Source organism: Mobula hypostoma, chromosome 18 (assembly GCF_963921235.1).
Source record: "Mobula hypostoma chromosome 18, sMobHyp1.1, whole genome shotgun sequence".
NCBI lineage: Eukaryota > Metazoa > Chordata > Chondrichthyes > Myliobatiformes > Myliobatidae > Mobula > Mobula hypostoma.
Window position 1 is genome coordinate 37,386,729 of NC_086114.1, and position 13,140 is coordinate 37,399,868.

At 40.8% G+C, this 13,140-nt stretch overlaps 1 protein-coding gene across 2 annotated transcripts in view; it reads left to right on the top strand.

Moving 5' to 3' along the window:
* The first annotated feature begins 287 nt into the window (after positions 1 to 287).
* zfand4 (zinc finger, AN1-type domain 4) overlaps positions 288 to 13,140 on the top strand; it is a 52,748-nt gene continuing 39,895 nt past the window's right edge. For both annotated transcript variants that reach the window (XM_063070748.1, XM_063070747.1), the window contains exons 1-2: positions 288 to 418; positions 2,717 to 3,037. In XM_063070748.1, coding sequence (XP_062926818.1) covers positions 2,773 to 3,037 — 265 coding nt within the window. In that variant the 5' untranslated portion in view covers positions 288 to 418; positions 2,717 to 2,772. The remainder of the gene's footprint in view (positions 419 to 2,716; positions 3,038 to 13,140) is intronic.

A 13,140-nucleotide genomic window follows, 5' to 3' on the forward strand; every position in this document is an offset into this window, starting at 1 on the left:
CTCCCCATACCCCCCAGACCTCTCACCACAAGGGCCCTACTCCACCCAAACACCTCAGACCCTCCCCACGCCCGGCACCAGGGGCGGGACCGTGCCGCGGTCACATGCTCATTGTTGTTGGAGATGGGGGTTAACATCCGGGCCTCGGCGCGCGCTCCATTGAGTACTACTCTCCGCGTCTCGCCTCGCCTCGCCTCGCTCCTATTGGCTGCAACTGGCGCTGACGTTCCAGACGGAACGCTCCGCTTGCGGGTGCCTCTGCTTGATTGGTCCAGTGAGCTGTCGGTCACGTCTGCGTCACAAAGTTTTGTCTCCACCCTCGCGGCGGCGGCGGCAGTGGCTCTGGTTGCGGGTTTTCTCCGCTCAGTGTGAGCGCTGGGGCCCGGGGATGTGAGGGAGCGGTGGGTGCCACAGCTCGGTGAGTCGGCGGGTACGGAGGGTGGGATCGTGGGACAGTTTGACCTGCTGTGCATCAGAACGCACCCCTGGGGGAGGGGCCACGGAGCCAACTTGGCAGTGACCCCCGTGGAGCAGGGCTCAATGGGCTACACTAAAGCTGGCCACCTGGGGTGAGAGGTTAGAGAGCTATCCTAACATCGACCCGCCTGGGATAAGGGCACAAAGGGACACTCTGACACCGACCTCGTGGAGTAAAGAGTCAGAGAGCCACCGACCCCTGGGGAAATGGGTCGTGGGAGGGGTAGGTGGTCCTGAGCACTGCCTTTCCCCTCCCCCCTCCCACAGTCCCCCGTTAAATGCTTATTGCACTTCAGTACTATTTTAGAGGGCTAGGGGTAGGCGCTGCTTTTTTTGCTGGCGGTCAGGGGGGTGAGTCACTGGATCGCCTTTGGATCATTGCACTAGCAGTGACAATTTGATGGGGAGATTCTAAGTGTCAGAACGTGTCACTTATCTCCATGAGGAAAGAGCCATTGTGTTACGAGGGTAATCCATGAACTCTTATGGTTTGGCATTTCCACTATTCAGCCTTACAGTCAAGTCAGAAGATAGTACTAGTTCAGTAAGGAATGGAGAAGGGCACAGTGTAACTCGAAGTGAGATGTTATCTTAAAGCTACCCACAGGACTGTAGTAGAACCAAGTAATCCCACAACTGTGGATCAGATTGCAGTGCCGTTGGCCTGCCGTATATAGTCATTAATGATGGTGAACAATTAAACAACTAATAGGAGGATAAGGGCTTCAAGAACAAAGTCAAAGGTGAATTATCATACACAAGTACAGATGTGCACAGTTGAAATGAAAGAGTGTACTTCAGCAGCAGCATGGTGGATAGTATCGGTCACAAGAAAACCATAAAATAGAAAGATAGAACAGATCAATAACAAATACAAAGTCCAGTGTAGTGCAAAGTGTTTGTAATCACTGAGATGGTGATTAGAGATAGTTCAAGAACTGAATGGCCCCAGAACTGTAACTGTTCTTGAACTTAAGCCTCTGTTCCTCTTTGGTAGTTTGTCTTCAACAATGGCAGAGCATATCAAGACTAAAGTAGTTGCAACTATATTATGATGGGAAGTGCTGAGCAGATGTTCTATTTTGGCTCCTGAGAGCCCAACCAGTCTTCAGCCAATTTAATCCTTTTCTTCTGAAGCAGAAAGGGTTGAGAGTATGGGCTGTGGTTAATGCTATGGGACAAAAATCTTGGTTGCAATAAAGACAGTCCTGAGCTTTGACTGCACCTCTGGCTTGCTGTTTCAGAGCAGTTAAAACATTGGCATCTACCAGACAATATAGAGAATTTCCCTGTATATGCATCCACAAAAAGCTGGGAAAATCTGTGCAAGTTATTTACTATCTGGAAATTAAAAAGATATAACTGCAGATTGCAGAATATCTGAAATTAAAGCAGAAAATGATGGCAACACTCAGCAGGTCAGGCAGCATCTGTAGAAAGAGAAACGGAACCGTGTTTCACATCAGAGACCCCTTGACAGAATTAGGAAAGAAATATTTAAGTTATTTTAAATAAAGCGAAGATGTTGGTAGGAATGGTTAGGCCATTTCTGCTGTAACTTGTTTGTGATTTTTGGCTCAGTTTTTCTCTATTGATCAGGCCTGACTTGATGGGAAAGTTCCACAGTCCTCCTATTAGCAATCTGTTGTAGAGGGAGGAGCATACTGACCCTATAACTGTCCCGTCAATCCATCCTATTACATGTATTCCCTTCATCCAATCCATTCCATCACCACCTCTGTGCAACCTTGAATAACCTGTTTTACTTCTCATTCCTAGTTCTTACAAACGATCTCTAACCTGAAACCTTAGCTCTGTTTCTCGTTCTATAGATGTTGCCAGAACTGCTTGTGTTTCCAGAATTTTCTGTTTTAATTTATTCTCATATCAGTCTACTCAACAGATTTGGTTGCATTGTTGTTCTTGCTTACTTGTTACTTGTAACATGAATCCAACACTTTGTTCACTGATGCTTAATTTAATAATTTTGTTTTATTGCATTGTTGTAAAGGAAGTGCCTTCTAATCAATTAGTTTCATTCTTCAAATTATTGTTGCACATTTAAAAATAAGCAGGTGATGTGTGAGCTTATCTCTTTTGGTTATTGTATTGTTTGGGAGCTGGAATATTACACTAGCATATGCATTACCTGTTTTGCATATACCTAATTTTATGTAGTTTAGGAAGGAAAATCAATGTCCGGAAGAAGTAATTTTTGTTTTTGTTTTTCGATCTCTAGAAAGAGCACTTGGTCATGGTCATCATTAATCAGCCTCGAATGTGAATGGTATTTGAATGCAACTTCAGTCTGCTGCTGCTAAAGTGGGACCAGCTTTCATCATAAGCTGTCCTCTGAAACCAGTGGATTACATTGAAATGGAAAACAAAAAGGAGCCTCCTTCCTTTAATGAGGACAATTCTCAGCCTATAAGCTATAAATTCCCTTTTTACGAGACAATGGAGCTTTTCATTGAAACACTCACGGGGACTTGTTTTGAACTCAGAGTGTCATCTTTTGAGACTGTGATTTCTGTGAAGGCCAAAATTCAAAGACTAGAAGGTACAAGCTTTTTTCTTTCATTTGTTCCAATTCTCCTTTTGAAAGATTGCATTTTCCAGACCTTTCCTAAGAAAAATGAAGTGTAGTGTAATGGTTCAGTGACATAGACAACCCTTTAACAAAATGTAATTGAAAACTGATTAATGTCTTAAATACTTTGGAAAATTTTGATTTTCTGTCAATGCTGAATTGGTGGTTCTCCTCAACACAAAAGATTCTGTTTCAGTCTTAAGAATCGTGCAGCACTGCAACAGACATTTCAGCCAACATCAAGCACCCACCTGCTCAAATCTGATACCAATGCCATTTTATACCCCCACCCTCACCTTGTCATCAACTCCCCCCAGATTCTACCATTCATCTGCATGCTAGGAACAATTAGCAGTGGCCAATTTAATCTAACAACCCACACATGTATAGAGTGTAGGATGAAACAAGAGCACCCAGAGAAAGTCTGGGTCGCTGGGAGAATGAGATCAGGATCAATCCTGGGTTGCCTGAGCTGTGAAGTCACAGCTCTATGAGCTATACTGCCCTGCTGCCTAAAAGTGCTGTTCAAACTTGCACAATTGGGCAGGTGACACCAGTTTGCATAAAAACATACAAGGTCATGTCATGTCATGATGATCTGAATGTCAGGAGTAAGTTGCTTGTTTTCCTCTTGCCCCAGAAACAGAAAGAACAGAGAGCTAATTAAAATAAGGTCAATGAGGGAAAAATGTTCTGGAAAATTCCTCTTCAGCATCTGATTTGATCAAAACCAGATTAGGAACTTGCATAAAATTAATATTTTCTATAAAATTTACTTCTGCGTGAAATGATGCCTGTCCTGATAAAGACAAGGTCAGTTCCTTCTGTGGATGTTGACTGGCCTTAGTTGGGAAATTCTACATTTACAGTGTACCTTTGTCTCATTCATCAGGTTTAATTCATTCATATTACTGTGTTTTCAATAACTCTTAATTTGCATCTTACGTAATACTTGCTCTACTCTCTACACTTATTACTGTAATGCTAAGCGCAGCTCCAATGCTATAGTTAAGTTTACTGACAACAGCGCTGTCATGGGACAAATCAAATCTGATAATGAGTCAGCATATAGGAGGGAGATTGAAAATCTGTGGCCGAGTGGTGCCACAGCAGCGTCTTGCTCAATGTCAGCAAGACCAAAGAGCTGATGATTGACTTCAGGAAGAGAAAACCAAAGGTCCATGAACCAGTAATCATCAGGGGATCAGAGATGAAGAGGGTCAACAACTTTAAATTCCTTGATGTTACCATTTCAGAATATATTTTTAAGAATTGCTTTCAGCAATCTCCTTAAAAGCTTTGATACTACAAAACTTGCAGTATATTTTCCCTGCTAGAATGCTAGCGAAAGAAGTTGCTTGGCAATTGCTCTTTCACAGGTCATTTCCCTGTGGGCTTTTGGTCAGCCGACAGCAGTCAGTCTGGGTCTAGCACAGAAGTGCCCTTACTTTCTTAGAAGTTTGTGAAGAATTGGCATGTCATCTAAAACTTTGACAAACTTCTATAGATGTGTAGTGGAGAGGATATTGACTGGTTGCATCACGGCCTGGTATGGAAACACCAATGCCTTTGAACAGAAAAGCCTACAAAACATAGGGGATACAACCTAGCCCATCACAGGTAAAGCCCTCCCCACCACTGAGCACATCTTCAAGGAGCACTGTCACAGGAAGGCAGCCCCACAATCCAGGCCATGCTCTCTTCTTGCTGCTGCCATCGGGAAGAGGGCAGTGGGGCCTCAGGACTCACACCACCAGGTTCAGGGACAGTTATTATCCCTCATCCATCAGGCTGTTGAACCAGGGGGGGATAACTGTTCTCAACTTCACTCGTCCCATCAATAAACTGTTTCCACAATCTATGGACTCACTTTCAAGGACTCTTCATTTCATGTTCTCTATTTATTGCTTAATTAATTATTATTACTTTTATTTTCTTTCTTTTTGTATTTGCACAGTTCACCAGTTCATTGTATTTTACATGTTAGTTGTTTGTCCATCCTGTTGGGTGTGGTCTTTCATAGGTTCTATTATGTTTCTTGCATTTACTGTGAATGCCTGCAAGAAAATGAATCTCAGGGCTGTATATGGTGATATATATCTACTTTAATAATACATTTACTTTGAATTTTGGCTCTCAATTACTCATTAAAATACAAAAACAATTTTTTATATTTTCAGCAGCCTACTTGGTAAGCTTTGTTGAGATCCCAATTATGAGTGACAATATATTACTGTAGTTGCATTGTCACAGTGGATCATCTGATTGTCAATCACATTGAGAATTCTGGCTTATGAGGTTGCATGTCTTCATTACTTAACTTGAAATAAATTTAAATTCAAAGTCCAAACTTAGGGTATATCTGTGAGCCTATCTGAACTGACCTCATTTTTCATTGCCAATTATTGTGTGATCACCTTAAGCTATACCAGCTCTCTTTTTGTGCAGTCGGGTTTCTCTTAATCTGAGAATGTTCAGAAACGCAAGAAAGCTAAATGCTATTCACTACTAATTCCTTTTGATACTGTATATCCCACTACAAAGCTCCATATTTACTTTGATATCAGATATACAAAGCCCATGAGTTCCTGTTTTCCAAATTAAATACCTTTTGTGGATTGGGTTGTCTCACCCTCTCACAATCATTTATAAATTCTCTGTGATGTTTCATGTATAGAGCATGTGACTGTCTCCTGACTTGCTCCATTTTAGTTTCTTTCATCAGTTCATCTTCCTGACTCCATGCTAGTGGTATCGTGCTTCCTACTTCCAGAATATTTTTTTAAAAAATTACTTCCAACAACCTCCTCAAAAGCTATGATTATCCACATACGACACAATTTCCAGTACATTTTCCCCACTAAAATGCCAGGAAAAGAAATTGTTCTTTTACTAGTCAATTCCCTTTGGGGTTTTGGTCAGCCCACAGCGGACAGTACCGTGTGAATTGCCTTCAGCAGGCTTCTTTGTAGCTTTTTCTTGTTAAATTAAAAAGTGGTGTATACAAAGTGGTATTGTCTTGCGGAAGACCAGAGGACTTCGAATTTTTTAGGATCTAGCAGCAGAAGACCTACATGCAGTATAAGAACAGAAAGTTTCTGTAGGTACATAGGAAGAGGGTGGATGAGGTAAATGTGGGGCCTCTCAAAAATGAGGCTTGTGAATTAATAACAGCAAAGAAATGGCAGTTATGTTGAATTTTTTTTCATATTATTCACAATGCTAATGTGGGACAAGGAAGAGTATACCACAGCCCCTTGGCCACCCCTATGCCAACCAGCTATTATTGGCAGGGTGCCAGTAATCAAGGAGGAAATAGCTAATCATAAAATAGAAAAACTGTAAATAATCACCATAGGTAAATCATGAAAGGTAAATCATGTTTGACAAATTTACTTGAATTCCCAGAGGATGTAACAGGGAGAGTTGAAAGAGGAGAAATTGTAGGATATAAAGTATTTAGGTTTTCAAAATGCATTTGACAAGGTGGCATGTAAGAGGCTGGTGCATAAAAGTCTTGTAGATTTGGAGGAAGAAAAACTGTCTCCTAGAAAATGGAGAATTGGGAAAAAATGGGCTCTTTTCAGACTGTGGCAAGGTAACTAGTGGTATACAGAAAGGATTAGTACTTAACTCCATTTGTTCACTATTTATGTTTATGATGTGGAGGATGGAACAGTATACAAGTTTTTTGAATTTGCCTATGGTATGAAATTAAGTGGCAGGACATGTGAAAAGGATACTCTGATTTTGCAAAGGAATATAGGTTGAGTCATTGGGCAAAAGACTAGCAAATTGAATTTAATGTGGGGAAGAATGGGATCTTGCAATTTGGAAAGAGAAATCAAAAGGCATTATTATCTAAATGGAGAGAGAGTAAAAATGAGTGAAGTACAGAGGAATCTAGGTGTTCTAGTGCACAAATCCTAAAACGTTAGTAGGCAGGTCCAATGAGTAGTTAAGAAGACAAACAACATTTGGCCTTTATTGCAAAGGGGTTGAAATTTTAAAATGAGGAGGCATTAGTTTATTATTGTCACACGTATTGAGATACAGTGAAAAGCTTAACTTGCATGCTGTTCGTATAGATCAAAACATTACTTGGTGCATTGAGGTTGAACGAGGTAAAATCATAATGCAGCATAAAGTGCAAGAACTACAGAAATTGCAGTGCAGTTAGTAAATTGCAAGATAAGGTAGATTGAGATCAAGGTCCATCTTATTGTACGAGGCAGCTGTTTAATAATGTTAAAACATCTGGATAGAATCTGGCCTTGAGTCTAATGGTATGTATTTTCAGGCTTTTGTACCTTCTGCCTGATGGAAGAGGGGAGACATGAGGATGTCCAGGTTGGATGGGGTCTTTGGTTTTGCTGCTGTTTTACTGAGGCAGTGAGACACAGTCCTTGGACTTGCAGTTGTACAAAGTGTTAGTGGGCCCTGAACTGGAATACTGTGCCAATTTGGTCCCCTTCCTTAAAGAAAAGGCATGGTAGCATTAGAAGCAATTCAAAGGAGATTCACCAGGCTAATTCTTGGGACCAAGAGAGCCTATATACTTGGAGCCTGTATTCCTTTGAGTTTAGAATAATGAGCACTGAATTTGGAATCTTGTATATTTGATTTTTAGATGTTGGAGGAGTCATCTGTTGGGATGACTGAGATGTTGGGAGGGGACATAGCTACGAGATAAGGGACCAATCACTTAAAACTGAGGTGCCTCACTTCACATTGAAATTTCTTCTCAGTGAATTTCTGGAATTCAGTGCCCTAGTGGGTTGTAGAAGCCAGATCATTGGAAGTATGACAGATCATATCAAAAAACAGAGGTGTTGAGGCTAGTATTAATGAGCCATTATCATATTAAATAGCAGACAGACTTAAAGGGCCTGATGGTGCATTCCTGCTTCTATGTTCTTGTGTTGTTATTAAATGTTAGCAGAATTATCCATCTTTGGTCTCCCTCAGTTATCTCTGCTGCTAAGTTTGTGTGCAATCACTAAGTTTCATCTCTGAAATGCCTGCTGACTTTCCCTAGTTCTGTTGCTGAAGCTACTTGTCATCAATTCTATGCTGCAATTCTGTAATTCTCTTTGTTGGCATTTAGCAAATAAAAAAATACCCTTGTTAAGTCCGTACCAACACAGAAACCTATATAAATCACTGCTTAACTTGCTTTAGCAAATCATGATATATTGTCACCAGGTTTATTGGTGGATTTGTCTAGTTTAAGTTCAGTTTTTGGCCAGTGTCCAATGCTTCGGTTTGAGAAGCTTATTCAGCATGTGAAGAGAAAATTCATGTGAGCACAAATAGCTGGTGTAGTCATAATCACAGAATGGTAAAAATTGGCAATAATTCCCCCTTGCATCTGTATATGTATATATTCTTTCACATATAGAATCCTCTATTGATTACACATCCCATAGATCATTTTAACAATGGTAAGAAATGCAGCTGAATAATGCCCTCACTCTGCAAATGAATCAATATTTGTTTTCGAAGAAGCACATTTTAACAATGGCAAGGAGCATTGTTGAATAATGCCTGGCCTCAGCGAATGAATCAGTATTTGTCTTGGAAGGAGCACAGAGTAGCAGTGGTTTAGAATAAATCCAAACTCTCAGACAAATTTATCCATCACTGAGCACTGTTTGGTGACAACAAGTGGCAAAATATTGAAAGGCAGAGCACCTGGATTGAATTGTGTCAGATTGTGAGAATACCAACACAAAGGGAAATTCTCATTCACCCTGTCTTATCAACCTGCTGATTATGTATCTATCCATTGACAGTATTGGTAGGATTATTCATCATTTAGTCATTATGGAAAACATTGTCTTATTGAAAACTGCTGTCAGCATGAGTACGTCGTCATTGTATAATGTCTTTAATGCAGTGAAACATTCCAAGTGGTTAAACAATAGTAAATCACTTAAAAAGAAATAGACACCAACCTGCTGAAGGGGATACTGGAGCTATGACCAAATTCTGGATAGGACAGGTAGATATTTTGACATGCTTTGATAACAGATAATGGCTCTTTTACCATTGAGTCTGTACATGAGGGTTCTGACCTTCTGTGTCCTGAATTTTATTAGTGCAGTGGAAGTTTCCGTGTGCAACTTTTTTGCAAAAAGGTAGCTGTTCCATATCGGCTACCACGTGAGACCCACAGAATAAACCCTTAATCCAATTGGCAAATGTGACCAGGATGATTGAAGAAAAGATTTTGCTGAATGAGTTTAAGGGCTGCAAGGACAAGCCATGTGATTAGTAAATTTGTAAATGGGGAAATTGGTGGTATAGCAGACAGTGAGTAAGGTTATCTATAATTACAACTGGATATAGATTAATTGGGAAAATGGGCTATGGAATAGCATGTGAAATTTTACTTGGATAAGTATGAAGTGTTGCATTGTGGTGTGTTAAACCCGGGCAAGACTTGCATAGCAAATAGCAGGGCCTTTCACTTTTGTAGAATGGAGATCTAGTTTTATTTGCACATAGTTCTGTGAAAGTACCAGAACAGTTAGACAGGGTGGTGGAGACGTTTGGCAAACCTTGCCTTCTTCGGACTGAGTACAAGAGCTGGGATGTCATGTTACAACTGTACAAGGCATTGGTGAGACCACGCTCGGAGTATTGTGTGTAATTCTAATTACTTTGCTGTAGAAAGGGTACCACAAACATGCATGAGGATGTTACTGGGACTGAAGGTTTGAGTGATAAGAAGAGACCAGATAAACTAAGCTTTTTGCCCTGGACTACAGGAGGCTGAGGTGTGCCCTAATAGAGCTATATAAAATCACGAGGGGCATAAATAAGGTGAATGGTCACAGCAGTTTTCCCTAGGATAGGGGAGTCTAAAGCTAAAAGACCTAGATGTAAGATGTGGGGGAAGGAAAGATTTAAAAGGGATCTGAGGACTAACTTTCTCAATAGGGGTTGATGAATATGTGGGACGAGTGGTCAGAGGGACTGGCAGACATAGTACAATTACAGTATTTAAGACATTTAGACAATTATATGGATAGGAAAGGTTCAGAGGGATATGAGCCAAATACAGCTAGCTTGTGTAGGTAACTTGGTTGGCATGAGCAAGTTGGGCTGAAGGGCCTGTTTCCATACTGTATGACACTGAAACATGGGTGCAGTGTGACATTTTATGTATACCCTTGGCTGACAGCCTCGAATAATGCAGTGCTCCTTTGCCACTTGCATTCCAGTAAATTGCTCCCTAGTATTCAAATTTGGTGTCTTCGTTCCTGACCACTTTAAAGGTTCACGTCTAATTACAATTGTGTTGCTAGCAAGAGCAGATCAGCTGAATTCTAGAACTGAGATGAAAATAACTGCCTTTGACACCAATGTACCATATAATCAAGTATGGTTCCATATATCATTGGAAATCAATTGAATTAACTGACTGATGTGATACTTAGTATTGTTGGTTATGGTAAGGGGAAGCCAGATGAATTGAATTGAATTGACCTTACTTACATCCTTCATATACACAAGGAGTAAAAATCTTTACGTTATGTCTCCGTCTAAATGGACAATGTGTAATTTATAGTAATTTATAATATGTACAACAGGATAGTCAACATAACATAGAAATACAGTTGTGTCAGCATGAATTAATCAGTCTGAAGGCCTGGTGAAAGAAGCTGTCCCGGTTCCTGTTGGTCCTGGCTTTTATGCTATGGTACCATTTCCTGGATGGTAGCAGCTGGAACAGTTTGTGGTTGGGGTGACTCAGGTCCCCAATGATCCTTTGGGCTCTTTTTACACACCTGTCTTTATAAGTGTCCTGAATAGTGGGAAGTTCACATCTACAGATCAGCTGGGCTGTCTGCACCACTCTCTGCAGAGCCCTGCAATTGAGGGAAGTACAGTTCCCATACCAGGCAGTGATGCAGCTAGTCAGGATGCTCTCAATTGTGCTCCTATAGAAAGTTCTTGGGATTTGGGGGCCCATTCCAAACGTCTTCAACTGTCTGAGGTGAAAGAGGTGCTGTTGTGCCTTTTTCACCACACAGCCCTATGTACAGAACACGTGATGTCCTCGGTGATGTTCATGCCGAGGAACTTAAAGCTGTTCACCCTCTTAACCCCAGATACATTGATGTCAATAGGGGCTAGCCTGTCTCCATTTCTCCTGTCGTCCACAACCAGCAGATGGGGAAACCTTCAGATCTGAAGTCCTACTATTACCTGTTTCCTCAATGTCCTTCACAAGTGTTTAGTCCAGCTGTGTTTCCTCTGGTAAACACACAGGTAAACACTGAAGTAAAGTGAACCCATTTTTGCCCCAAATCATTCAGTAGAATTGCAGTCTTTGCATTCTCTAGGATTAATATCCTGACAAAGCTTAACAAAACTTGCCACTTGTACACAGAATTTGTGGCTATGTATGGTGGCTGCAAGTACAGGTCGAAAGGAGGACCTTCTACAATCAGCAGCTTGCCCTACATTCCCCAAATTACCTAATTCTTCCATGGTTTTATTTCTATTTTTCTTTTTTTTTCACTGCACTCTTTCTCGTTTAACTTTCAATTGCATAAAACATCAACCGTGTTCATGTCCAACACCTTCACCTAACAATCTCACTGGAATTTGAATAACTCTGGAATAATTCACATCACAGAGAGCCATCATCCACACCTTTCACATCTCCCTTTGAGCTCATTTAGATCTAGATCTAGTGAGGTTAATTTCCTTGTCTCAGTGCTTCCTTGTGTCACTGACAGCCACACTTGCTAACTCCTTAACTGTTTATACTTCTGTTTCTTCACCTGCTGTAATGTTATGTATTATTCAAATTAGTCAATAGCTTACATACACTTGTGTAGCTAACTAAATAGTGCACAATAAAACACACCAAAAGATGACTACCTCACAACTATGCTTTAATTGGAATTAGTTCAAACAACTCATTCACTACGTTGTTCAATTACCTAACTCTTTAGTATCACAACATTTTAGTTTTACACCCCCTTAGTTTAATTTCATAACTTTGAAAGCTACTGTTTGTATTTCGATGTTACCCACTCTAGATGAACCTGACCAAAGCTGCATGCAACAAGTTCTTCAGAGTCTCTGACTCAATATATCTTCAGTAGTTGGATTCAAGAGTTGCTGCTCTTGGTGATCTTGAGGCATCTTTTTTAATGCATTTCTTAGCATACATAACAGACGTTGTTTAGCCTCTTGTAGCCAATTATATGGCTACAAATCCAGTCCTTATCCATACGAATGTATCTTTAACCCCCCCCCCCAAACTTCTGCTGTGACACCACTCCACAGTTTCTTATAAGAATATCTGTTTGTGCTTTTGCAGTTTATCAGACTGTCCTTTTCTCAGAATGTAAGTTCCCAGAGCAAACTTATATTGGCTTGTTCTGTTCTCCTTGATAGTGGGGTAGTTCAGGGTTGTTTTCAGCTGCCTCAGGTATGTTCTCTCATTGATACTGATCAGCTGTTGATCATGTGACCTTCCTTTCTTCTAAAGCAGCCATTCTCAACGGGGGCCATATGGCCCCCTTGGGGGCCCTGGCACATTTGAAGGGGGCCACCGACTGAAAACTCTGAGAAGGGGAGCCCCAAGGGTTTATGGGGGCCCTGATAACTGAACCGATGAAATACCCAAGCAGCAATATCTTTCCAACACATCATTTAAATTTGGCGCACCTGGTAAATTCATTGCTTAAGCTCCTCCCACACAGCCTCACTTCAGAGTCAGTGGCGAATCAGACTGTACCGGCTCAATGTATTCAATCAAGGGTTCTCGCATCCTTTATTGCCATACTTCATTCCCCGAAGATCAGCGTGTCTTGCGAGGCCTTTTTTAGCCTAGTAACTTTAAAGTATATGTGCTTGGATATATTATACGTTAAGGTAGGTTGTGAAATGTGTTTATTACTGCATATGAAGTCACCGAAAAAAAAACCCTGGCTCTGGGTGACAGCATTTTTTGTCAGTAAATGTATCTGTATTTTGCATGCTTATTATTTTCAGAAATAATTCTACCCATGAGTTCCTTGGCGAAAAAAAAGTGTTGGCAGTATTCA